Below are 25,585 nucleotides of genomic sequence, written 5' to 3'. Positions count from 1 at the left end.
TATAACCTCTAGAAAAAAAAAACTGTAAAAAATATACAAAATAATACCTAAATTAGACAGTACTATAACATTACCAACAACAAAATGGGAAACAGATTTATTGATTGCTCCTGATGCTGACTTCTGGAACCACCTCATCTAAAACATCTACTCTATGTCAAAATATGCAAATATACAACTAATACAGTACAAGATTCTTCACCAAACATACCGCATTGGGCAGAAAATGTTTCAAATGAGTTTCACCTCAGAAATCTTTAATAACTGCACCTTAAATACACCAGACATCTATAGTCATGCCTCCTGGTACTGCACACCGGTTCAAAAGTTCTGCAATGAGGTCACCAAATCGCTCTCCTCCCTAATGGGCTGCCACGTCCCCACGTCCCCCTCACTCTGTTTACTTGGCGACACATCAATAACAAACCTGAATAAACCAAACAAACTGCTCCTCACAGCCCTAACTATTGCCAAGAAAACCATACTCGTCAACTCTTTCTAAGGCCTTCTCTGCAGGCCGAAGACAAATATCTGAATCACAGATTGATATCGATTACATTATGTCCATGAATACTTTTTTAATTATTCCAAATTTTCTGTCCGCTTCTTCTCAGAGCTTCTCCCCGGCTGTGCTGCTTCCAGATGTGTATTTCCATGTTAACATTTTTAACCAATCATGTTTCAGCCATCACCTGTTGCCAGGGGGAAGTAATCTGCCAGAGGCCTTCAGAGAACTCACCGACGACCACTGGAAACTCAACAGTAGAGGCTCTTTCTGTTTGAACCAATTCCCCCCTCATCCCTTAAACCAGAAACTGATTTACAGAAGAATCAATTACTTCAATTATTACTTTATCTATTTTTCACCTCAGTGCTTATTACACAATTATTATTATATAATTTATATCCATGTTTCCATGGTTCTATTTTATGTGCAATATTTATACAACTTTCTTAAAACACACACACACACACACACACAGCTTTCAGATCATTTTTTACATCTTGTATATAAACTCATACCTTTGTATCGTATCGTCAGCTATTATACTATGTATTTCGTTACTGAATTATATATATATATATATATATATGTATGTTTTATACTATCTACTATATAACATATCTAAATTGTACTTATTTATTTTCCTTTCTCTCTGTACTTATATCTTATGTAACATTTGAATTCTAACATTACATTGCTCAGATCATATATGAGGGAGGACGTGAGGAGGACTATAGTGCCAAGAAAGATTACCCACAAAATTAAAAGATTCTCTTAAGTGTTTTTCCCCTTTTTTCTTTCTTTCTTGGGTTTCAGGTCAACCAGCTTTATTATCATTATCTGTATTATTATTACTAATACTTTTTAAAATGTATTTTCTATTTATCAATTGGTATTTTGTCCTTATTAATACCATTTCCCCTTCTAATTTCTTTATTTTTATTAATATTATTTTTCTTTTTATTCCATTCAGTTTGTTTTAAATGTATAGATTTTGCAGCTGCGCTTTGGAGCTTGCAGTTGGGGGGGTGGTGGGGGGGCTCGGCCTGAGGGAGCGGGGAGCTCGGGGCGTCCCTTTCTGTTTGGCCCCCCTCACATCCAGAATGTGTAGATATGGACCTCCACTGTCTGGGTGAACCATCAAGCTGGAGGGTAGGCTGCCTCCCATTAGGTTCTGGAAGCTGCCCTGCACATGGGACTCCAATAGTAGGGGGGGTGGATAAATGACCTTTTTTCCCAAAACCTTCGTGTAACAGGTTTATTTTGACCTTATTTATATATAAAACACACAAGTAACCTGCATTTTCAATTTTGGTTCTGCTACTGCCTGCTACTGGCATGTTTTGATGTACTGCGTATATCACACTTTTGCACGCTTTTTTCAGCTATATATGATAATGGACAATGACTCTGTCTCAACATTGTGTACAAATATAGTGATTACTTGTTTTATTTTGTTTATTTATGAACTAAAAGGTATGGTTTATACTAGAACACACCAAAAAAAAATCAATAGCATGCACATTATTAATGATTATAATGGCTGAACAGTCTTTCCATCGCGGCACGGAATTCTGTCAAGGCAACAGTGGATCTGTCAGTTGTTTTCCCCAAAACTATCTTGAGGTTGTTGCCAAATTGTTCTGGTGTTAGCATTGTTCTCTTTCGTCCCACAGTGGCAAATATTCTGAAAACTTGGCTACTTCTACCTAAAATAAACAAATAAAACATTGATTAGCATGACAAATGTGTGAATGTAATATATGATACGTTACTGTTGAGCCATTAAATCACAAAACTTGTCAAAAGTGGCAAAATTCGAGAAATTCGCCCAAAACGCGGTTTTCCTTATATGGCCAGTAGCAGGCAGTAGCAACCTGAAAATCAAAAAATGATATTATATATGTGATTTGTATATAAATAAGGTCAATTTAAACCTGTTACATGCTAATTCTAATTTTATCCACCCCCCCTACCAATAGCTCTGGGTCGACCGTCTCCTAAAATGGTCTGGCGGTGGCTCAGAGGCTGGAGGGTGAAGAAAAGAAAAGAAAAAAAATATGCACACACACACACACACATCCATGAAATTGTTGCTTCATTGATGTTCTGATGGCAGGTGACAATGCTTTTCAAGCTCCTAGTGTCATACTTTTTCTTATTGTGTAATTCATTGCAGTCTTTTGTATGAATCAGACCTCCATTGTCACAAGTCATGAGGGAGAAAAGGTCAGTTTTCCCACAACCGAGCCTGCAATCACTTGGAATGAAGAAAAAACCATCCAATACATTCTCTGTCACTCTCTCAATGATCAACAAACAGCTGTTCTACCATGTGTGTAGATGTAATACAACTGTTTCACTTTGCAGATGCTCATAAAAGCCCCAAAATAAAACCATCCATAAACAGATGGAAACGACACAGCTTCAGCTCCTGCCACTGATTTGGAAAATGCTAACGAGAGGCACGTAACTTCAAAATACAAATTAAACCTTTTCTTTTCTTTTTTTTTTTAATAGGGAGACATAAGGTCGATATTACCAAGTTGACACCCCTGACTTAGATCATGGAAAACCGGTCCACAAGACTCCAATCTGTCCAAACCACCAAGGAAATTGTTGAAATTTTAAAGAAAACATTGATTAAAAAAAAGTAAAACTCACCTGAAAGCAATGCTGTCAGGGTGCGTTTGTTGAAACACTTACGAGAGCCGTTTTCTGGACATTTTGCACCATGTTTCTTTAAAATTGGCTTTATGTTGAGATGGGAGTCATTTTCTGTTGTAATTGTTTTGATAGACATTTTCAACACATATTGTTGTGGCTTCATGAAACCCTCAGAGACCACTGGAACATTTCAACATTTGCATTCATACGAGTATGACTTTCTGGACCCACTGGGTTTATTCAAACTTGAATTCAAGCTCCGTCAAACAGTTGTTTTTCATCATGTTGTTCTTTAAAAAACTCACCTATGTTCTTCAAACTTCACCTGGATTTTTCAGACACACGACAGACGCAATTACTTTCAAACTGATCTAGACCAGATTACAGTTCTTAAAAGAGACCCAGATACCATGTAACGGATCGTTTATATCTCACCAGGACTCTTCAGTCCAGACGGATTCTTGAACTTCTCCAAACCAGCCCGGGACTCTGAATCTTTAAAGTGCCCAGGTAACCAGATGAGAGTGAGGCTGTTGGATCTTCACTTTACAGGTTTTATCCAAATGAGCACACAGATGCCAGTCATTGAAGCCTAAAAGGCTTTCCCCCTGTGTTTAAAGCACTTTACAGCTTGTTTACTGGTTTGTTCTCTCTTTATTGTGCTGTTCCCTCCCTCAGCTGTGTGAACGTGGCTCTGGCTCAGGGCCTGAAGGCACGCTGCATCCCCCCCCACCTACTTCCTGCATGTGAGCTCCAGTCACATTGTGTGGAAATGAACAGAAACATGGTTTTATTTTCTTTTAAATGTTAATATGTTGCTTTACAGCGCCAAACCCCCAGATGAGGAGAAATCTGTTCCAGCAACACCAAAAAGGCTCCACATGGAGCTTCGTCTGAAGAACAATAGTTAATAAATCATAGAACTATCAACGTCAATCTCTTGAGGCAGTGATTTTAAATGAAGGAGTCAGAGTGTTCAGTACGTTCTCTCCAGAGGGTGAGAGCAGATGTAGGCTCGGTTCTCCAGAACCTCCTTAGCAATTTTCTTGATGCTGGCGTCATTGTTCTCTGGAGAATCTGGAAGGTCCAAAGTAGAATGAATTTTAAAAAAAGAAAAGAAAGAGAAGCTTTCATTAGCAGAAGGGTCGAGTCTGACGCTATTAAAAGGAACGTGTGCAGTGTGAAAATGAAAGCGGGAGGCGGAGGGCTGCGGTTTAGGGGGGAAACTCTACAACACATGCAAGTCTTTTATACAAAGATGCTGTTAAAAAAAGGCAAAGCAAAACAAGAGGAGGCTGTTCTCAATTAGGATTTAGTGTTGTACTTACTCTTTTGTAGCTGAGCCATCCAGTAGTTGTTCTTGAAGAAGGCGTCGCTGCAGAACGTGTTTGCGAGCAGCACCTAGAAGAGAACCGTGGCAGGAAGACCTTTCAGGACAAACCTGAAATGCATGGCACTATGCCAGAGCTCCAACAGTTCTCTCTGTGGTGGATTCTTTTAGTTCCTCCATCCCTGCTTCTGATTACTGTTGTTTACGTCCTCCGAGTGGCAGAGCTTCTCCCTCTGATAAACACGCTTCAGTTCCAGTGGAAGCAGGAGAACTGTGTGGCTGCACTGTACTTTATACTCTGCTTGTTTCGGACTGATGCTAATTAAATTTAGCTTGAAAAACCAACAACAGCTTTCATCTGAAGAATGACGGCAGTCACCCGAAACAAACACTGAACAGAGAGGAAGCAAAGAAACACGGCTCATTGATTGGTCCGGACCAAAAAACCATGGTGGCTAGGCTAGTTAGCTCGTGGCTAACGTGTAGCCACAATCAACCGATATATAGTCTTTAGACAATGAATGCTTTTTCACTTCTTCTTCCTCACTACTCCATGTCTTCCTGTGAGACATTTTCCAACTTTTTCTTTCTGCGTCTGCTTCTTCTGATTCACACGGTTAGCTTTGATTGTTTACGACCCAGAAAGCACTGTGCACTACATCACATCCTCTGCCCCCACCCAGTAGAAACACCAGAGCTCACTCGTTAGCTGCGATTCAGAGTTAGCTAACTCGTTAGCTGTGGCAGTGTTCACGTGGCCCAAGTGAAAATGTTTTTTGAAGAGAATCTGGTCCGTATCAAACGGGGGAATGTGAAGATGCCCGAAGACACTTTAGCTTTAAGACACTACAGACACTTTAAGCTGTTTTAATTATTGTTGCTTTTTGCCACTTTAGCCATTTTATTTTATGTATTCATTCATTCATTTTTTAGACGTTCCAATTTTAGCTGTGTATTTCAGACCCATGGTCTCAAGTAATGTTAATCCCAGTTACTTTTGTAATCCCACAGCAACACCACTTTCTACCAATAAACACCACGTGACTGCATTTGAAGATAATCTGTAGTTGCTGCAAGTACAATGCTAATGTTACATTAACACATTAGTCACATGACTTCCATTTACTTGTGATGTACTTTAGCATGTTAGCTCAATTAACAGTTTAGGTATAATTCCACAAAGTGATTTGTGGTTAAATGTATGTGTGTGTACCTCGTGGTCGTGGTTCCTCAGGCCGATGCTGATGGAGCGGCTGGCTCTGGACAGGACAGCTGTCATGGCGTACAAGTTGATGAGGATGTCTGCGACTCTCTTCAGGATGAGCTGCTCGTCCACGATGGTCTGACAGGAGCAGCAGAAGTTTAATGGAACTCTACCAGGTACTTGTGACAGGAGGTCCTGGTAAACAGTTTGGACTTAGCTCTCAGCGGTGATGGAGGACTTCCTGTGTTTGGAAGCTCACAGTGTCTCCAAAAAATGATGTTTGTATTCCTGGTTTGAATTGCTTCAGATCAAAACTGAGAGGATTTCAGAAAAAGCAGCAGACTTCAACTAAAACCTAGTCTCTCTCACCCACATCCCATATGTTCCATAAATTAATTAGATTCTAACAAGCATATAAATCCCCATGGGAAAACTTCTACCGAATGACCCCTGTCATTCACAAAGCATCGCTCACGGGGAGCTGGTGGGGACCGAGGACCTTAATCGGGGTCTCAAGGTGCATGCAAAACATGTAGTCACCAGCTAAACATGTAGCAACTCGCTAAATCTAAATATGTAGCCACCAGCTAACTCTAAACATGAAGTCACCATTTAAATATGTAACCATCAGCTAACTCTAACCATGTAGCCACCAGCTAAACTTGTAGCCACCAGCTAAATATGTAGCCACCATCTAACTCGAAACATGTTGTCACCAACTAAACATGTAGCCACAAGCTAAATATATAGCCACCGGCTAATTCTTAACATGTAGCCACCAGCTAAATATGTAGCCACCAGCTAACTCTAAACGTGTTGTCACCAACTAAACATGTAGCCACCAGTTAAATATGTAACCACCAGCTAACTCAAAACTTGTAGCCACCAGCTAACTCTAAATATGTAGCTGCCAGCTAAATATGTCGCCACCAGCTAACTCTAAACATGAAGTCACCAGTTAAATATGTAACCATCAGCTAACTCAAAACTTGTAGCCACCAGCTAACTCTAAATATGTAGCCACCAGCTCAATATGTAGTCACCATCTAACTCTAAACATGTAGCCAACAGGTAAATATGTAGACACCAACTAACTCTAAACGTGTTATCACCAGATCAACATATAGTCACCAGCTAAACATTTTGTCATCAGCTAACTCTAAACATGTGGCCATCAGCTAACTCTAAACATGTAGCCATCAGCTAAATATGTAGCCACCAACTAACTCTAAACATGTTGTCACCAACTAAACATGTAGCCACCAGTTAAATATGTAACCACCAGCTAACTCAAAACATGTAGCCACCAGCTAACTCTAAATATGTAGCCGCCAGCTAAATATGTAGCCACCAGCTAACTCTAACATGAAGTCACCAGTTAAATATGTAACCATCAGCTAACTCAAAACTTGTAGCCACCAGCTAACTATAAATATGTAGCCACCAGCTAACTCTAAACATGTAGCCACCAGCGAAACTTGTATCCATCAACTAACTCTAAACATGTTGTCACCAATTAAACATGTAGCCACTAGTTAAATATGTAACCACCAGCCAACTCAAAACTTGAAGCCACCAGCTAACTCTAAATATGTAGCCGCCAGATAACTCTAAACATGTATTCACCAGCTAACTCACAACTTGTAGCCACCAGCTAACTCTAAATATGTAGCCTCCAGATAACTCTAAACATGTTGTCAGCAGCTCAACATGTAGCCACCAGCTAACTCTAAATATGTAGCCACCAGCTAACTCTAAACATGTTGTCAGCAGCTCAACATGTAGCCACCAGCTAACTCCAAACAAGTAGCCATCAGTTAACTCTAAACATGTAGCCAAAAGCTAACTCTAAATATGTAGCCACCAGCTAACTCTAAAAATGTAGTCACCATCTAAACATGTAGCCACCAGCTAACTCTAAAAATGAAGTCACCAGCTAAATATGTAACCACCAGCTAACTCAAAACTTGTAGACACCAGCTAACTCAAAACTTGTAGACACCAGCTTACTCTAAATATATAGCCACCAGCAACATATGTAGCCACCTGCGAACTCTAAACATGTAGCCATCAGCTCACTCTAAACATGTTGTCACCGGCTCAACATGTAGCCACCAGCTAACTCTAAACAAGTAGCCACCTGCTAACAAAAAGAAAAATGGCTTCCATGTGCTGTTGACCATTAAAGCTAAATAATTACAGTGTTTGAACCTGGCAACAAGGGCTTTGGCAGAGGTTCAAGTCATCTGTGATCAAGTCCTGTGAGGTGTATTGGATGATACAGGATCGGAGAACTTCCACAAAAGGTTGACAGTGTCTCTGGGAGGGCTGAGATTCAACACCATCAGATCAGTAAAATATTAGAGCAGTTTTTTGTTTTTTTTTCAAGCGTTCACCTTTCCGTATCTGTACAGGAGGCTCTCCACAGTGGAGCCAAAGAAGCTGACGTTCTGCTCAAACTTCTTGGCACTTTCCTGCAGATGAGGACAGAAACAGTAACAGGCTTTGAGGAGGTGACTCTTCAAACTTCTCAGACACTCACAAACTGGACTCACCGCCAAGCTGGGATGCACCACTCCGTCTTTTCCCGTCAGTCCCAAGTCCACTGTACCTCCCAGGGAGCTGCGCAGCTTCTTTCCTACCATGCCCAAAGCCACTGACATGTTTCCCTTCTTCAACTCCCTGGAGAGAGACAGAGGGATGACAAGTACTGCTGGAGGCTTGAAAGCAGGCTGTTTCAGGTTGGTCTGCGGTTTTAATGTGACCAAAACTAAGGAAATCACTGCCTTTGAACTCATTGTTTCATCCACAGGTTTACTTTTCATATAAACACTTATAGGAATAAAACTGGCAGTCAACTAAGGGTTTCAAACATGTGCCCCAGGGGGCATACAAGTTTATAATCTATGGATAAGGCTCTCCTTTTCTCCCCTTCTATTCCCTAACCTCAACTGGAACAGCAGACCGTCTTCACCGTTGCTTGATTCTGCACATGGTGGGTCAGTCACTAACTTTAGTTTTAGTTGAATCTGTCCTCGTTTTGGTTCCACTACAGCTAATTTAGACCTTTTACAAATGTTTCGCAATGCATCAAAAGTCAGCTCCCCGTGCCTTGTTTGCAAAAAGTTGATAGATTTTGAGGTACTGCTCAAGCATTTCACATAGAGAATAAATAGGAAGCGAGAGATTGACGGATCATGAACCGAGACTTTATCAGACATTTCTGCTCTGACTGAAAAAGTTTTTTTTCAATCACAAGGGACATTGTGAACATTCAGAGAGCTCAGCTCCTGCTTGATATTCCTCAAGGAAAACATTGAAACTCTAAGTCAGGAACACAAGCGACACTCATGTTATTCACAATAATAATAATAATAAATTTAAAGAAAATTACCGTATTCGCAATTTACAACATTGCATTGCATGATGACATTTTCAGTTTAATTCATTGTAGGGAAATAAAAAAAAACCCAAAACAAAACAACCCAACAACCTCAAAATCAAGCTGCACCACTTTGTTTATAAAGATCATAATAGGAAAATGTCTTGAAGAATTGAAATAGCATAATTTCCAGCCACATTTTGACTTCAATCTAGTTTTCTTATAAATCTGGATGTGAATTAAACTATGGGCTGAGTGTTTCTTTAAATCCTCGACAATGATAGATTCAGAAGCCAGCTGTTACAGAGCACATGTACACAAGTCGGTCCAGAAATCAGGTGTGAGCATGCTTACTGATCTCAGAAAATGACGATTACTGGAAGAAAGTCTGATTTGACATTGTCGGAGTGTTTTCTTTTAATTTCCTACGAGTGAGCGACACGGCACGTCTGCTTAAACACAATACAAATACAATATCAATACATCATGAGAAAACTGTGGTTTTTGTCTACATGTTAAACGATTTCAGGCGAAAACGCGAAACGCTTTCTGAGTTCGTCCGGGCTTCATGCTCTTACTTGACTTTGGCTGTGAGGATTTTTCCTGCGTACTGCATTCCAGTGAGAGCAATGTACATCCTCAGGATTTCATTGGTTCCCTGTGGAGACACAACACATTTATTCCTATAGATGAATCCAGCAAGATCACATCATAAAACCAGATGCGTGTGTGTGTGTGTGTGTGTGTGTGTGTGTGTGTGTGTATGCGAGTGTGTGTGTAAACCCTGGTGTTTTCTGTAGTGAAAAGGTATGCGATATCCAAAATATGTAAAATCACTTTAATGCATAAGAGATTTCACTTTCCCATCAACTGGTGACTGACATGAACAGCGCTCTGGTGGAACACACCCCCCCCCCCCCTGGTGGACACGCAGAAAAAAATTATTTCAGTTTCAGATTATTATTATAATCTGAACAAACCAAGCTGCTTTTTAGAGTATTTGGTGGGGATTATTTATTCAGTTTTTTTTAATATGAGTGTTCAAATGGTGTTAGAAAAACAAAACTGAACAAAATAACTTCCATTTGTGCTTCATATTAAATCTTTGAAGCTGATTCAAGCCTGAAAGTAACTGGAAAAAAACTATACCCGTTTATATGGAAATGGCAGAAACACTGAAAATTATGTAGTTTTCATCTTGGGTCACTAGTGGGTGCTGTTTGTTTGTTTTGCCCAAACATTTTCAAAAATTATATTTTAGTGGCTTAGAGCTGTGTTGTCGTGTAAACAGATGCCCAAAATACAACAAAAGTTTTTCGTTTTACCTTGAAATTGTTGTGTAAGCGGGCCCTGAGAAAAGTTAGAAGTTAGTAGTGTAGTAAGCTGTGTACAAATTAGCCAAATTTTTCTGAGATATATTATGACGCAAAATTATTTTCATGATTACACATTTTTAATACAGCCCAAGATATTTGATGGTTAGTTTTACTCTCCATTCATTACAAGGAGCACAGAGGCTTTTTTCTGTCTTCCACTCTGTAGCAACCAATCACAGCTTTCAGCAGACTGCGTAGCATAGCAACGGGGTCAACCACACCTCCTCACTAAGATAACAGTTGCCGTCAACTCCTTGCTAGGAGTTACTCTTAGAAACATCCTGAGTCACTTTTAAGCTAAGATTCATTGCTAGGACCTTTTAGGCAAAGTCAGGAGCTCTGACAGGCCGTGAGACACTTTATGAATATGGGCACAGGAAGACAACATGCTTCCGTCTGCAAAGCAACACAATGACCCAAAGCACAACATGCCTGAAGATTCGAGTGTGAAATTAAAGAAAAAATAACTTTGTCTATAATGCAGAGTATAAAATGGAATGAACAGTATACGGGGGATGCACCGATTCAGCTTTTTTCACTTCCGATCTGTTCCCAATACCCAAATTTGAATATCTGCCGATACCAATATTATTCTGATGCCAGAGGTGTGTTTGCTTTAATATTATTATCATTATTGTTGATTTTATATGCGGCAGTAATAAAGTCCTCTCTACAGAAAAGTATGAAATGTAGGAATGTATACATGTATCATCTCAAAAGACAACTTGAGGTTAGTGTAAGGCCAGAAAAGGAAGCAGTACAAACTATTTTGTTCACTTTGGACAATATGGGGGTCTGTGTGACGTCATCATCTCATAATAAACTACTTCCATCTTTAAAATGTCACAATCACTTTATTAATTCCTAGAGAAATTCTTTAGCAAAGCACCACAAACTGCAATTTTTCCAGCTCTGGCAACACAAATGATTGGGACTATTTTCAGGGAGTTTAGCGTGGAGTAGGACGCAGTTTCACGGAGGTGTGAATCACCTGCTGCAGCAGAGAAATGAGCTGTTCCCCTTGGCAAGCTGGCGCTTTAAAATGGTGACGTCTGGCTGCAGTGTCCGCCTCGCTGTACAATGCTTTTAAAAACATACACGTCGATACTTTGTTGTGTTTTGAGCGTAAAGTCCGTCCAAACAGCGACATGTTGTCATGAAAATTCGATTCACACAACGGCACTAGTTCCGTAGCATGCCAAGCTGACTGCCAACTGTGGAATGGATTTCCTGACTCATTACTCAGCGTCTCATTGAGACCCGCCTCCGTTCAGGAAATCCATTCCACATTTTGCAGCCAGCAGAGCAGAGCAGAGCCGCAGAAACAGACACATGTGGACTCATTTCAGCAGAAGCACAGATGAGGCTTCATGGATCGGAAATCTCCGCAAGTTGGATCGGAAACGTCAGATCCATGAATTACGTTCATATCAGAATCCGATAACGATACTGGATCGGATCGGCACCATCCCTACACTATACCTCAAAGATGGGCAGGATCCGACAGTCCCTGACGTAGCGCTCAAAGGGGTAGTTCTTTGTGTATCCCAGACCTCCGAGGACCTGAAGAGCTTCACTGACACAGATCCAGCCTCCCTCCGAGCTGAACACCTAAACACAACAAGGGAGTCACTATGTTGTCACTTGTCAATATTTAAGAGACATTCTTGGCCTTTACACTTCCTGACCTTGACCATGGCGGCTTCCAGGGAGCAGTCTGGGACTCCGGGTCGGTCCATCATGCCCGCGGTCAGGTACGCCATGCTCTCCATCACGAAGACATTCAAAGCCATCACTGCGAACTTCTCCTGCAGCGAGAGAGAGAAAACAGCTGGGTGACGTCTGGACAGAGACGTACGCTCGAGAATCCAGTGAGGTGGAAGCTCCGCTGTACCTGAATCATCCCAAACTCACTCAGGCTTTTATCAAACTGCTTCCTGGTTGCAGCATACTCGGAGGTTAACTCTGCAGGGAGTTAAAACAATCAGATACATCTTCAAGAAGCTCTACAATCTGAAGCCCCGACTTGCTTCTACCTATCAGCTTCTTAATCATCCCGGCGGAGGAGCTGCCCATACTGAAGCGCCCAGAGTTGAGGATGTTCATGGCGATCTGTCCAACACAAAGCAAAGGGCTCAAAAAAGCTCATGAAGAATAGCGGTGACTGGTCATTGGGGGCAGGCGGGGCTGAGCCCCACTTGGTGTCATCAGAAGATAAGGTGGCTATTGATCTCACAGTGGAGAATTTTACTAAAAGGACTGCATGCAAAGTATGCTATTCATTCTTTAAGGTGATCTACAATATTTTCTTATCTGTCAATAAATCTTCCTCTCACATAGCACATAATTACTGTGTGAGGACAAACACAAACTACCATAATGCATTGTAGTGATCACGGAGCTGATTAGCTGCAATGCATTATGGGAGTTTCTGTCAGCCATGTTTTAGATGTCATTATTGGGAGTTATTTTAGGTTTGTAGTGTTGGTAATGATCGTGTTTTTATTGCTTAGTTCAGGTAGTTAGTTACTTCATTTAGTTTAGTTTGGTTTATTAGTTGTGGGTGGGCAACCACGAGTGAAGAGGGTTTTGTGTATTTTGTCCTCCTGCCATGCGGTGAGTGTTGTTCAGTGTCAAAATAACGGCCTCTGCTGTGTTCAGCAAGTATGAAGCTAACCTGTAAGAGTGCTTTGCCCCTGTGTCTGAAGCAATTCAAACTGTTAATTTCAGATTGATGCACATCACAACAACTGACATCTCATTGTCGAGCATCAGGCAATTGCTGTAGCCAGTCGCGATTGCCTTACCGCCCAGGGTGGCGTCACATGTGAGTTTGAGAACCCTGATTTATACTGTAGATGGTCAGAAATAATTGGCTGGCACAAATACCAGCTTGCTAGCAGCTCCAGCAGTTAAGAATCAAAATTAATCAGGTCGATTATTTTTGAGTTTGAGTTTGAAACTCTTGCTTTAGCAGAGAAACTTAACTGAACTAGTGGTAAACTGTGTAGCACACTGAACAAAACCTTTTAAGAATCTAGAAATTGTAGCCTTACCAGTGGTTGTGCTGCAGTCTTTGGATCAGTATGATCTGGTTCAAATCCCATTAGTTACTTTTGTTTTGTTGTTGTTGTTGGTTGTCTGTCTCCAAGGCTCAACATTAATACAGGATCAGCACCTGTACGGTTGTATAGTCTGGCTAAAAGGTTGTGCACGCACTTTACTTTGAAACTGGTGTCACTAGACCTGAAATCTAATCTTGCCCCACCAAGTATTTACATCCAGAAATGCCACTGATAAAGAATAAAAAGCCACGCCATCCCGCTGGGAATCTCACCTTGAAGCCGCTTCCCACTTCTCCAATAACATTCTCCAATGGCACCGGGACATTTTCAAAAGCCACTTCACAAGCTGAAAAGATCAGAAACAGGAGTGTTTGGATGTTTGTAGATGCAACAGTTGCAGCTTGTTGTAGGAGTACTGCTGTGATTAATCTTCTTACTGTCGAATATATTAAAGATACAACAAACTCGAAGGGTGGTGTTGGAAAACAATCCACTTTGATGAGCCAGACTGGATGAAAATGGAAAAAATGACTAATATTTGAATGTGGAATTGATCTATGTGAAGAGGCACTCTGCTTTATTTGTGCCTCATTTCATCGTAGCATCAGTATTTCCTTCACAAACGGCTAAATAGTCCTAAGCAATAAAACTTAAAACACCAAAAGCAATAAAAACATTACCAGAAAATAGATTTGTGAGTTGGACTTTCTACTGGAAATATAGTTACTCTGTGAAGTGAAAGGTGAGACAGCTGAACGACTAAAAACAAACCAAAAATAACTAAGAATGCTATAATAGCTAAGAATGGATCCTGAAGGTAAAACTGCTAAGACATAAACAAAATTCCTAAAAAATTACTTGAAAATATATAAAATATTAACAAATGCTAAAAATGTAATCAAACGTAAGACACATCATTTATTGTGTCTGTGAAACTGTTTAAAACTTCAAGGGCTGGGTTATTCCCATTTAAGGTTTTAGCAGGTATATTTGGTTCAAAATATTTTATATCTTGTCTAAAGTGACACAAATGTTTTTGGTTCTAAAGCAGAAAGCTGTTCTAGAAGGTGAACTCGGGTTTATTTAGGCTGTGAAGAAACCAGATACATTGGAGATGAGCATTAATGTTTCCTACAGAGGAACAGAATTAATTAGTTCAACTTAATGAGTAAACCGGAATCTACTAGAATTATAACTGTAATTATAATAATATCTGCAACTTCAACACAGAGACAGAGACACAGAGAGAGGGAGAAGCTCTGTAATGGTAATTGTACAATAAAAGCAAAACAACAGATGTAGGAAATTCAACTCACTCTAACAACAGTGGACAGTTAGAAGTGAGTTTTGGTGAAAGGTTTTGGCGTTCCAGTAGTGAATTACTTTACAGTGCATTACTTCTCAGTCTACGTAGAATGGAAAGATCTGCTTGGACCAAAATTTGAGTCAGAAATGTGAGAGACGGTTTCATAAAGACAGATGGTGGCTAAACGCTCCGACGTCTTACTGTTAGACCCTCGGATGCCCAGCTTGTCCTCGGGCTTGCCGCTGACCACGCCCCCAAATGCCCTCTCCACGATGAAGGCAGAAATCTTGTCCTTCTTGACACCGTCCACCTCCACCTCAGTCCTGGCAAACACCGTCATGACGTCTGCCATCCCTCCGTTTGAAATCCAGATCTGAGGACACATTCGTGAGAGCGCCGGCGACGGAGGAAGATCCTCCAGAACGATTTGACGTCCAGCTGACTGCAAGCTCACCTTGGAGCCGTTGATGATGTACTGCGTCCCGTCCTCGGACAGCGTGGCCCGGGTCTTAATGGAGGCCGCGTCGCTCCCGCTGACGGAGCAAGCACAGCAGACGTGAGGCTGACGGAGTTCAGAAACCACAGTGAACTCAGAGAAACTGTTGAGCCTGCATCCTCACAGGAGAACCACGCTGATGTTCCTCTGTCAGCTGGAAACTGACTTCAGTGCGACAGTTGTTGTGGTCACTGGAAAATTCTCTGGAAGAATATTGGAATCCTTTCATAAAAGGCAGAGAAATTCCCATCGTGTAGTTTCATGGGGGGTATTAGGCACTCTTGATTTTATGGGACATCCCATTTTTTCCAAAATATTTTTACAAGTATGTAAATCAACATTTAATTTATTTCTGGCACAGAACTAATACTTAAAGTATTGCCCGAGGGACAATACTTTATTTTAATTGCCCCTGGTGCATCAATAAAATAGTTTGCTTAAACGTTTCCAATGCCATTCAAATACATTGAAAGTGTATCATTTATTTAAATTTGAATATGTTAAAAAATATTATTGTCCCAAAGAGGAGAATTTATTCATTAACAAGTATGATTCAAAGGTGCAATTAACACTTATTTGATGTATTTCTGCAACATACACAAGCATGTTTATATCACAGGTGTATCTATATTGCTATACATCCCCCCCGGCGTCCGTTCAATATCATTACACCCACTCACACTGACCCTCCAATTATTGATTGGATGTGTCTTCTTACAACTCACCCCAGAGAAAACTGAGGTCATTGTTTTTGGCCCCAAAAAAGAAAGGTTAAAGGTCGGTGTTCATCTTGACTCCAGGCCACTCAGGACATCAAATCAGGCCAGAAATCTGGGTGTAGTTCTGGACTAGAAGTCAAACCTCAAATTCAACAGCCACATTAAGACAATAACAAAATCATCTTACTCCCATCTGAAAAATATTGCAAGAATCAAAGGATTTCTGACCCAACAAGATTCTGAGAAACTCATTCATGCATTTATTTTCAGTAGGTTGGATTACTGTAATGGTGTGTTAACAGGCCTCAGTAAAAAAAATATGTCAGATAACTGTCACAGACAACTCATCCAGATAATCTTCCTTCTGGTCTATAAAGCTTTGAATGATCTCTGGCCTAAATAATCTCAGATTGACTTGTCAAATATCAAACCTCCAGACCTCTGAGGTCCTTAGGAAGAGGTTCACCCAGTGTTCCTCGAGTCAGAAACAAACAAGGTGAAGCAGCTTTTAGTTCATACCTCCTCACCTGTGGAAAAAACGTCCTGAACACCTGAAGACTGCTGAAACACTCACTTCTTTTAAATCAGGACTTAAAACGTTCTTATTTGCACGGGCTTTTGAATAAAAAAATAGATTCTACTTACTTTATTAAATTGCTTACTTTATTTATTATACTTTTCTTCATTCTTTCATTTCTTCTAAAACTTTAATGTATTCCTCTCATTTCTTTGTAAAGCACTGTGACTTGCCTCCTGCTGCTCCAAATGACGTCTGGCGGTGGGTTTGCGTCAATTAAAAAATAATGAACAAAAAAAAAAAAAAGATTCAGCTTTAAAACCAGCCTCACTGAGCTACTGACTGCCGTCAAGTGAGCCCGCACTCAATTTTAACTGCGCTTTTATGAACGCCTTTACGGTAAAACACAGGACAGTGTACGGCCGCAATGCTGGAAGGAAATCCTTCAAAATTAAAGCCCTCAAAGCAACAACAGAAAGACAGATGGTCTGATTTCAAAATGCAATAAAACGGAATCCTTCATAGGTTTACACCCAATTTCACTTCAGTTCAGTACTAGGCATACTCCTTTGTTACTACAAGAAATATGAAAGAATATTACTGCAGAAACTTGGAGTAAAGTACTTGGAAGTGTTGATCGAAAATAATGTTCTATCGCCTGTTTTCAAATTGCCATAAAATGGAATCCTTCACAGGTTTATGCCTGATTCCACTTTAGGGCAATACTAGGCATATTCCTTTGTTACTACAAGAAATATGAAAGAATATTACTGTATACATTTGGAGAAAAGTACTCTTAAACTTGGATGTGTTCATCGAAAATGATGGTCTCGCCTGTTTTCAAATTGCCATAAAATGATATCCTTCATAGGTTTATGCCTGATACCACTTTAGGGCAATACTAGACATACTCCTTTACTACTACAAGTAATATCAAAGAATATTACTGTAGGAATTTGGAGAAAAGTACTCTTAAACTTGGATGTGTTGACCGAAAATGATGGTCTCGCCTGTTTTCAAATAACAATAAAATGGAATCCTCCATAGGTTTATGCCTGATACCACTTCAGGGCAATACTAGACATACTCCTTTACTACTACAAGTAATATCAAAGAATATTACTGTAGGAATTTGGAGAAAAGTACTCTTAAACACAAACCTCTCTTTCACTCTCATTTATTTACGCAGACACACACACACACACACACGTAAGTAAAGTAAATGTGGTTGTTTTTTGTCATTGTTCAATGCTAACAGATAAACTTTGAAAGTTATCTTGGAATTATCACTTTCTTCAACGACATCAACCATTGGAAGCTACTGGTAAGAATCTTTTTCTTTTCCATCCATAAATGTATTGAGCAATGATTCAAGTGAGCCCGCACTCAATTTTAACTGCGCTTTCATTAACGCCTTTACGGTAAAACAAAAGCCAGCGTACAGCTGCAACGATGGAAGGAAATCCTTCAAAATAAAAGCCCTGAAAGCAACGACAGACAGACAGACAGTCTGTCTACAATTTGTTATGAAACACAAGTATTCATAGGTTTACACCCAATTTCACTTCAGTGCAATACTAGGCACGCTCCTTTGTTACTACAAGAAAAATGAAAGAATATTACTGTAGGAATTTGGAGTAAAGTACTCTTAAGCTTGGATCTGTTGGTCGAAAATAATGATCTCATCTGATTTCAAAATGCAATAAAAAGGAATCCTTCATAGGTTTATGCATGATTCCACTTCAGTGCAATACTAGACATACTTTATTGCTACAAGCAATATCAAGGAATATTACTGTAGGAATTTGGAGTAAAGTACTCTTAAAGTTGGAGCAAATTAATGAAAATAATGGTCTCGCCTGTTTTCAAATTGCCATGAAAAAAGATTCTTCATAGGTTTATGCCTAATTTCACCTCAGTGCAATACTAGACATACGCCAGTCTATATGAACGTGACAAATATGGTGAGTTTTGGAGAGTGTTTAGTAGGTTGGGCCTCAAATCCACCCAGGGCGCACATGAAGAAGAATAAGAATAAGAATAAGAATAAGAATAAGAATAAGAATAAGAATAAAAGAAGAAGAAGAAGAAGAAGAAGAAGAAGAAGAAGAAGAAGAAGAAGAAGAAGAATAAGAAGAAGAATAAGAATAAGAATAAGAAGAAGAAGAAGAAGAAGAATAAGAATAAGAATAAGAACAAGAACAAGAACAAGAACAAGAACAAGAACAAGAACAAGAACAAGAACAAGAACAAGAACAAGAACAAGAACAAGAACAAGAACAAGAACAAGAACAAGAACAAGAACAAGAACAAGAACAAGAAGAAGAAGAAGAAGAAGAAGAAGAAGAAGAAGAAGAAGAACAAGAAGAAGAACAAGAACAAGAACAAGAACAAGAACAAGAACAAGAACAAGAACAAGAACAAGAACAAGAACAAGAACAAGAATAAGAATAAGAATAAGAATAAGAATAAGAATAAGAACAAGAACAAGAACAAGAACAAGAACAAGAACAAGAACAAGAACAAGAACAAGAACAAGAATAAGAATAAGAATAAGAATAAGAATAAGAATAAGAATAAGAACAAGAACAAGAACAAGAACAAGAACAAGAACAAGAAGAAGAAGAAGAACAAGAAGAAGAAGAAGAAGAAGAAGAAGAAGAAAAATAATTAGTAAACGTAAAAGTAAAAGGCCCCTTCTGAAGAAGAGCAGTTTAGACCCCAAGGTTCTTAATAACTATCGTCCTATATCCAACTTACCATTTTTAAGCAAAGTTTTGGAAAACAATTTTTTGTATCAATTAAATAATTTTATACTTTTATACTTACAAATAACACTTTAGAGTTGCATCAGTCTGGTTTTAGGAAGAACCACAGCACAGAGACGCCCTTTTAAAGATTTAAAATGATATCACGTTCAATCAAGACTCCCAACAGCTCACAGTCTTGATTTGATTGGATCTTCGTGCTACTTTTGACACGTTGATCATGGCATTTTACCAGATAGACTGAGGAATCTGGTCGACGTCTCCGGTAATGTTTTTAAGTGGTTCAGTTCTTATCTCACAGATCGACGCTTCTTTGTAAGTTTGGATACACATTCCTCAGGAACTCATGAAATCAGCTATGGGGTTCCCCAGGGGGTACTTTTAGGCCCAATCCTTTTTAATCTATACATGCTGCCACTAGGGGATGTCATCAGGAGACATGGCATCACCTTCCATAGCTATGCGGACGACACACAGCTGTATGTAGTGGTGTCTCCTGATGACACAAAGCTGATTGATGCCCTTCTTAACTGTATTTTACACATTAAGTCATGGATGGAAGCAAACTTCCTACAAACCAGGACAAAACAGAGGTTTTAGTTGTAGATCCTGAACTCCAGAGAGAGAAACTTTTACCAAAACTGCTAGATTTTAACCCATTTTCATCTGTAACTTTTGACTTTGAGCTTAATTTTATTCCACACATCAAGAATGTCACAAAGACTGTTTTTTATCACCTGAAGAACATCGCCAGACTCCGCCCACTTCTCTCTCAGGCAAGTGTGGAGGTGCTAATGCTTTTATCTCCTGTCAGCTTGACTATTGCAACGCCCTGCTCTCTGGTCTCCCCAAGAAAACTTTATCAACACTACAACTTTTACAAAACTCTGCTGCACGAGTGCTGACGAGGACCAGAGGGCGGGCCCACATCACGCCTGTTTTAAAATCGCTGCATTGGTTCTTTTATTATTTTTTAAGTGTCTTAATGGTTTTGCACCCTCCTATTTATCCAACCTGCTTTTACCATATCGACCCTCACGGGCCCTGAGGTCCTCTGGTGCCGGCCTTTAAATTGGGCCTCAAGCTAGAACCAAGACCCCCGGGGAGGCTGCATTCAGCTCCTATGGCCCCCGTTTGTGGAACAGCCTTCCAGAGAACCTCAGGTTCTCCTGGTAGTGCCATCTAGTGGGTTTCCCTGCCCTGGGCACCTAGCTGGTCCCCAACGTATCTGGTGGGATTGGCTGGTCTGCCCGGCTGAAGGGGGATCTGTGGAGTGGCGCCCCCTGTGGTTAGAGGATGTACCGCCCCCAGAGTGGCCGGCCCAAAATGCAGACCTTTCCTCACCTTAGTCCTCGGTGCCCTGCCATGTCTTCACATGTCTTCACACCACTAGGCTTGTCTTCTTTTGTGTGTCTGTCTGCATGTGTGCACGTGTTCATTTGCTTTTTAATGATCCATCTTATCTTTGCACTGTTTTTAAATCATGTTAAGCACTTTGTATTACTTTACTTGTATAAAAAGTGCCGTATAAATAAAGTTGATCGATTAATTGATAAAGATGTTTGTTACGTACCGTTTATGATGTTAGTATGACACACATATTTACAAGTATTTTCGTACCAACGGTGCAGTTATACTTAAAGTAAAAACATATTTATTTGTTTTATATTTAATGCATACTTTCTATATGAATACTACTTATAGATATATTAATATTACATAGATGTTTACGAATGTGTTTTATCCTAAGCAAACATTTATGCTTTCGCACTATAGACAGGTATACCTACCGTATTTTCCGCCCTATAAGGCACCTAAATACCTCAAATTTTCTCCAAAGCTGCCAGTGCGCCTTATCACCCAGTGCGCCTTATATATGGAAGAATTGCTCTGCTCCAGACTGCTATTTGACAGCTGAACACCCAGAAGCTTTTATTTTGACAACTCTAACTTCGCTACCGGAGCTTCAGAGCGGACGACACTCCACACAACACCTTCATCACTCATGGTTGCACACCAACATTCTAACAAACCAAAATAAACTAGATGAAATAATGACTCCCTAAACTGGGGAACAAAACCACATAAACACAATCAACACAACACCAAGCCCAACAACAACCCACAATAACCTCCAACAACACAAAATTTGTCGCTGCAAGGCATGATGGGACATCCTGAGCTCCTCAGTGCAGCCGATAGAAACTCCCATAATTCATTGCAGCTGTTTGTGGTGTTTTAAATGCAATTATTGGGGGTTCTATTTGGTTTGTGGTGTCGGTAATAATTGTGTTGTGTTGTGTTTTTGTTGCTTACTTCACGTAGTTTAGTTTATTATCATTATTATTACTGGTAGTTGTAAGTTGTCAACCAGCAGTGAAGAAGGTTTTGTGTGTAGTCTCCTCCTGGCATAGGCTGCAGGTAGGACTATCAAAATAAAGTGTGTGCACCTCTCTGGGTGTTAGAATCAGTGGAAAATGTAACCTAATGGCTTTGAGCTGTCAAGGTTGCTGACCACTGGTCTATTCCATGCGCCTTATAGGGCGGTGCGCCTTATATATGAACAAAGTTGTAAATTATGTCAATTAATGTAGGTGCGCCTTATAGGGCAGAAAATACGGTACACTACTTGTATACGTGTGTCTCAGTCGTAAATTGGGAGGATGAGGAGTGTGTTCACCTTCCAGGTTCCGTCAGGCAGAAAGCGGCGACGTGTTCTCCTGACGCCAGTTTGGGAAGATACTTTTGCTTCTGGGCTTCGTTCCCGGCAATCAGAATTCCCTGAACCCAGCCCCCCCGACACACACACCGTCAACGATTCACCTCAACGGCTCTGTCCAGCATTTGTTTCTGGTCTTGTTGGTTTCACCTTCAGTCCGATGGCCTGATGTGCAGCCAGCGTCACGGCGATGGAGCCGTCCAGCGAGGTGATCTCGGCCAGACGGGCGTACATGGTGTTGGACAATCCCAGACCCCCTTAGGGCAAAAACACCAAAGATTCAACTTTTACAGCAAAATGTTGCATCCTGCAGAAAACGTAGTTTTGGAAACAAAGGAAAGCAAACTTCGCATAAAATTTGACAACCAAATTAATTTCAAAATGTTGACTATGAACAGTAATTATTGAAGGATTACTCCTTTTGGGGAGATTTCCGCATGTGACCTGCCTCCTTTATGCTAAAAAAAAAATTAATCAATCAAATAGCCTTGTGGCAGAGTTGTAATCTATCCCCAGCCAGTCATCCCAGAGAGGCAGATCAAACAATCTGCTAACAAGAAACCAACGGCTGATTCAGAACACAGTCAATCCAAGATATCAAATAGACATGCATATATTTAGTAACCCATTCAGGCTGCACTATAAAAAAAAAAAAAAATGTTTTTAACCCTTGTCCTGTTTGGCAGCTTGGCAGACAATATGATGTGATTGAGAGCCTTCTGATGTCAGAACAGTTTTTGCTCTTGCAACAGGAAGAGACTTATGCCCAATCCCAATTCTCTTTTGTACCCCTCCGCCTACCCCTTAGCCCGCCGCCTCCGCCTTCCCCTCCAAAACGAGGGCAAAGGCCGAGGGATACAAGTTTCAGCCCTTAGATTTGGGACACCCCTCTCCCTCTGCTCACCCCCTCCCCTCTCGCTTCGTCTCACAGTTTGGACGTCATAATACGCCACCGTTATATCAGCAGAGCTGAACCACGGATGTTTGTTGATTTTCCAGCAGGAGCATCGTCCTGCCGTCCCAAATTCAACGTGTTACAGCAGCTTGGCTGCTTTGTTTCCACATCAAGGCGAAGAAATAGACGGAGACGTGGATTACTTCAGTTTTTGAGTTGTATTTGGACTTCAGAAATATTTCCTCATGCGAAAGCGGAGGAGCTTCCTTGTTTGCTCGGTGGTCCCTGTTTTCAAAACACCATATTAGAAGACTTTGGAACTATACAGTGTAATAATAAAATGTTACAAACACGATCTCTACCAAACAAATACACACGGAAGCTCCATACGCCAACACTACTGCCGTTCTTACTAGTATAAAACACAACAGGTTTACATAACTTTAGAAGTGTATATATGTGAAATGCGAGTCCTTCGGCGCCATGTCCTTCTACCCCTCTGTTTAAAGTGTGCATCTGTAAACGCTTCGTTTCGAGGGGTGAATAGCCCTTCCCCAACCAAAATCTCATCGATGAGGAGTGGAATGTGTGTGTGCGTGTGTGTGTGTGTTTGTGTGTGTGGTTTGTCCACTGGGTGTGGTTGGAACTGTTGTGGCCTGCAGCACCACCCTGGCGCCCGAGGCCATCGGGCCCAGACACCACCACCCCGGCGCCCCCCCCAGACCCGGGGAGGCCCCGGCGAACCACCCCAGAGAGCCATGTCCCAACCCGGAAGGCACCAGACGGAGAGTGCAGAGAAGAAATCCCCCCACCCAGGCAAGAGGGGCCCACAAGAGAAGGATAAAAGGCACAAAGCCCCAGGCTCGGGCCTGTATCATTATACTATACCTGTATAACACAAAGTTTCCATGAATGTCGACTGGGCAGATTAGCGCTCAACGTTATCACTTATTGATCACTGATATGGAGCAGCAAAAAGAAGCAGGAGCTGCATCAGGAAGGATTTGACCCATAGTTTGATCAACGAGCAAGTGATCTCACCATACTCTTCAGGAACCATGATTCCAAACAATCCCAGGTCCTTCAGCCCATTCAGAGTCTCCGGAGGAATTTTGGCTTCCCGATCGATTTTTGCTGAATCAACTGAAAGTTAAAAAATACAATTCAACAGAATCCCGAGAAGCAGCAAATTTTAAAACGGACTTCACGTGAACATATCTCTACTCGGACCTTCTTCACTGAAAAATTTTTCCACCGGAGCAACGAACTGCTGGATCTCCTCCAACTCTTCATTTCCGATCTCTGGATAAGGGAAGACCTCGCTCTGCAAGACACACAGATTGCTTCAGGTAAGGAATCACCAGGTATTAACAGATAAATCTGCCGTATAGCATCTTATTGTAAAACCATGTCTGACATCCAGCTGTTCAGTCCTCTGTACCCGATGGTGGACTGCACTTCACAGATCACTTCAAGACAAAACTTCAAGCTCCATCACCGTTAGAGGGACTCTGTGTGTTTGAGTTTGGGTTTTATTATTTCTCTCTCTCACTTTACTGTTCTCTTACCGTTTGACCACCCACTCCGGGTGTTTCTGTCACTCAGATAAATGGTAAATGGTCTAGATTTATATAGCGCCTTCTAACCACAGAGTGCAGTCCCAAAGCGCTTTACAGATCAGCTCATTCACCCATTCACGCTCACATTCACACACCAATGGGACAGAGCTGCCATGCAAGGCGCTAGTCGACCACTGGGAGATACTAGTTGACTGTGGCACCTCTACACTTTCAACCTGGTCAAGCGGTGTGGAAGACATTTGGATGGATATAAAGCCATAATAGAGAGACTCGAGGGACCGAGCAGGTCATTTTTTTTTTTTTTTTTTAAAGAAATTGATAATCACTTCATATGGATATTGAGTCATACGGAACAGACTCAAACGAGGTAAATTGGGGTGAAGTGGGGGCAGCTGAGGGACAGGTTGATAATGATTCAGGTGACAATGAAACTTCACCAGCCTCCACAGAAACACACACGTTTCATCTTAGCACTGCAAGCTGAGAAGATTCTGACATTACCTTGATGCTGTATCGGGACATGTTGTCTCACCTGGTTACGTCCCATGGTTCCCTGTTGTCTCACCTAGTTACATTAGCTGGTTCCCCGTTGTCTCACCTGGTTACGGCACCTGGTTCCCTGTTGTCTCACCTAGTTACATCACCTGGTTACGGCACCTGGTTCCCTGTTGTCTCACCTGGTTCCCCCTTGTTACGTCTCATGGTTCCCTGTTGTCTCACCTGGTTACGGCACCTGGTTCCCCCTTGTTACGTCCCATGGTTCCCTGTTGTCTCACCTGGTTACGGCACCTGGTTCCCCCTTGTTACGTCACCTGGTTCCCCGTTGTCTCACCTGGTTGACCCGACCGAGGAACAGGTCTTTAGCGTACGCCAGGCTCCTGCGGTGAGTCTGGAAGCTCCTCCGCGGCTCCACAACTTGTCTTCCCACCGGTCTGACGCTGCAAGCGGCCAGCCGCTTCCCGGAGCGGGCCGGTCTGCACAGGGCCAGTAGTCTGTGGACGTTCATAGCTCATCTGATCCAGATCTTCTCCGAATATATAAGTCGGGTACCTTTGA

The 25,585-nt window shown here is 41.2% G+C and overlaps 1 protein-coding gene across 1 annotated transcript; it reads right to left on the bottom strand.

The window, feature by feature from the left end:
• Window positions 1-3,934: 3,934 nt before the first annotated feature.
• acad9 (acyl-CoA dehydrogenase family, member 9) lies at window positions 3,935-25,585 on the bottom strand. The gene is made up of 18 exons (XM_080495749.1): window positions 25,362-25,585; window positions 24,180-24,273; window positions 23,991-24,092; window positions 22,205-22,311; window positions 22,016-22,116; window positions 15,290-15,368; window positions 15,037-15,208; window positions 13,802-13,875; window positions 12,501-12,576; window positions 12,359-12,429; window positions 12,153-12,272; window positions 11,947-12,075; window positions 9,667-9,746; window positions 8,262-8,388; window positions 8,103-8,180; window positions 5,716-5,844; window positions 4,501-4,573; window positions 3,935-4,249 (listed from the first exon to the last, which is right to left on the bottom strand). Exons 1-18 carry the CDS (start codon window positions 25,533-25,535, stop codon window positions 4,149-4,151), a joined length of 1,887 nt encoding a protein of 628 aa, XP_080351875.1. The 5' UTR covers window positions 25,536-25,585; the 3' UTR covers window positions 3,935-4,148.

The sequence above is a fragment of the Blennius ocellaris genome, assembly GCF_963422515.1.
Source record: "Blennius ocellaris genome assembly, chromosome: 4".
NCBI lineage: Eukaryota > Metazoa > Chordata > Actinopteri > Blenniiformes > Blenniidae > Blennius > Blennius ocellaris.
The sequence above is the reverse complement of the archived record's forward strand: the minus strand, read 5'-3'. Positions and strand labels throughout refer to the sequence as shown.

Bases quoted from the DNA above. Each gene is read 5' to 3' on its own strand.
- acad9 (XM_080495749.1), bottom strand. From the start codon at position 25,535: ATGAACGTCCACAGACTACTGGCCCTGTGCAGACCGGCCCGCTCCGGG. The intron at 12,076-12,152 runs GTCAGGAAGTGT...TGTTGTGTTTAG, and splicing joins TGGAAGCCGCCATGGTCAAG to GTGTTCAGCTCGGAGGGAGG. The intron at 4,250-4,500 runs GTAAGTACAACA...TGGACCTTCCAG, and splicing joins GATGGCTCAGCTACAAAAGA to ATTCTCCAGAGAACAATGAC.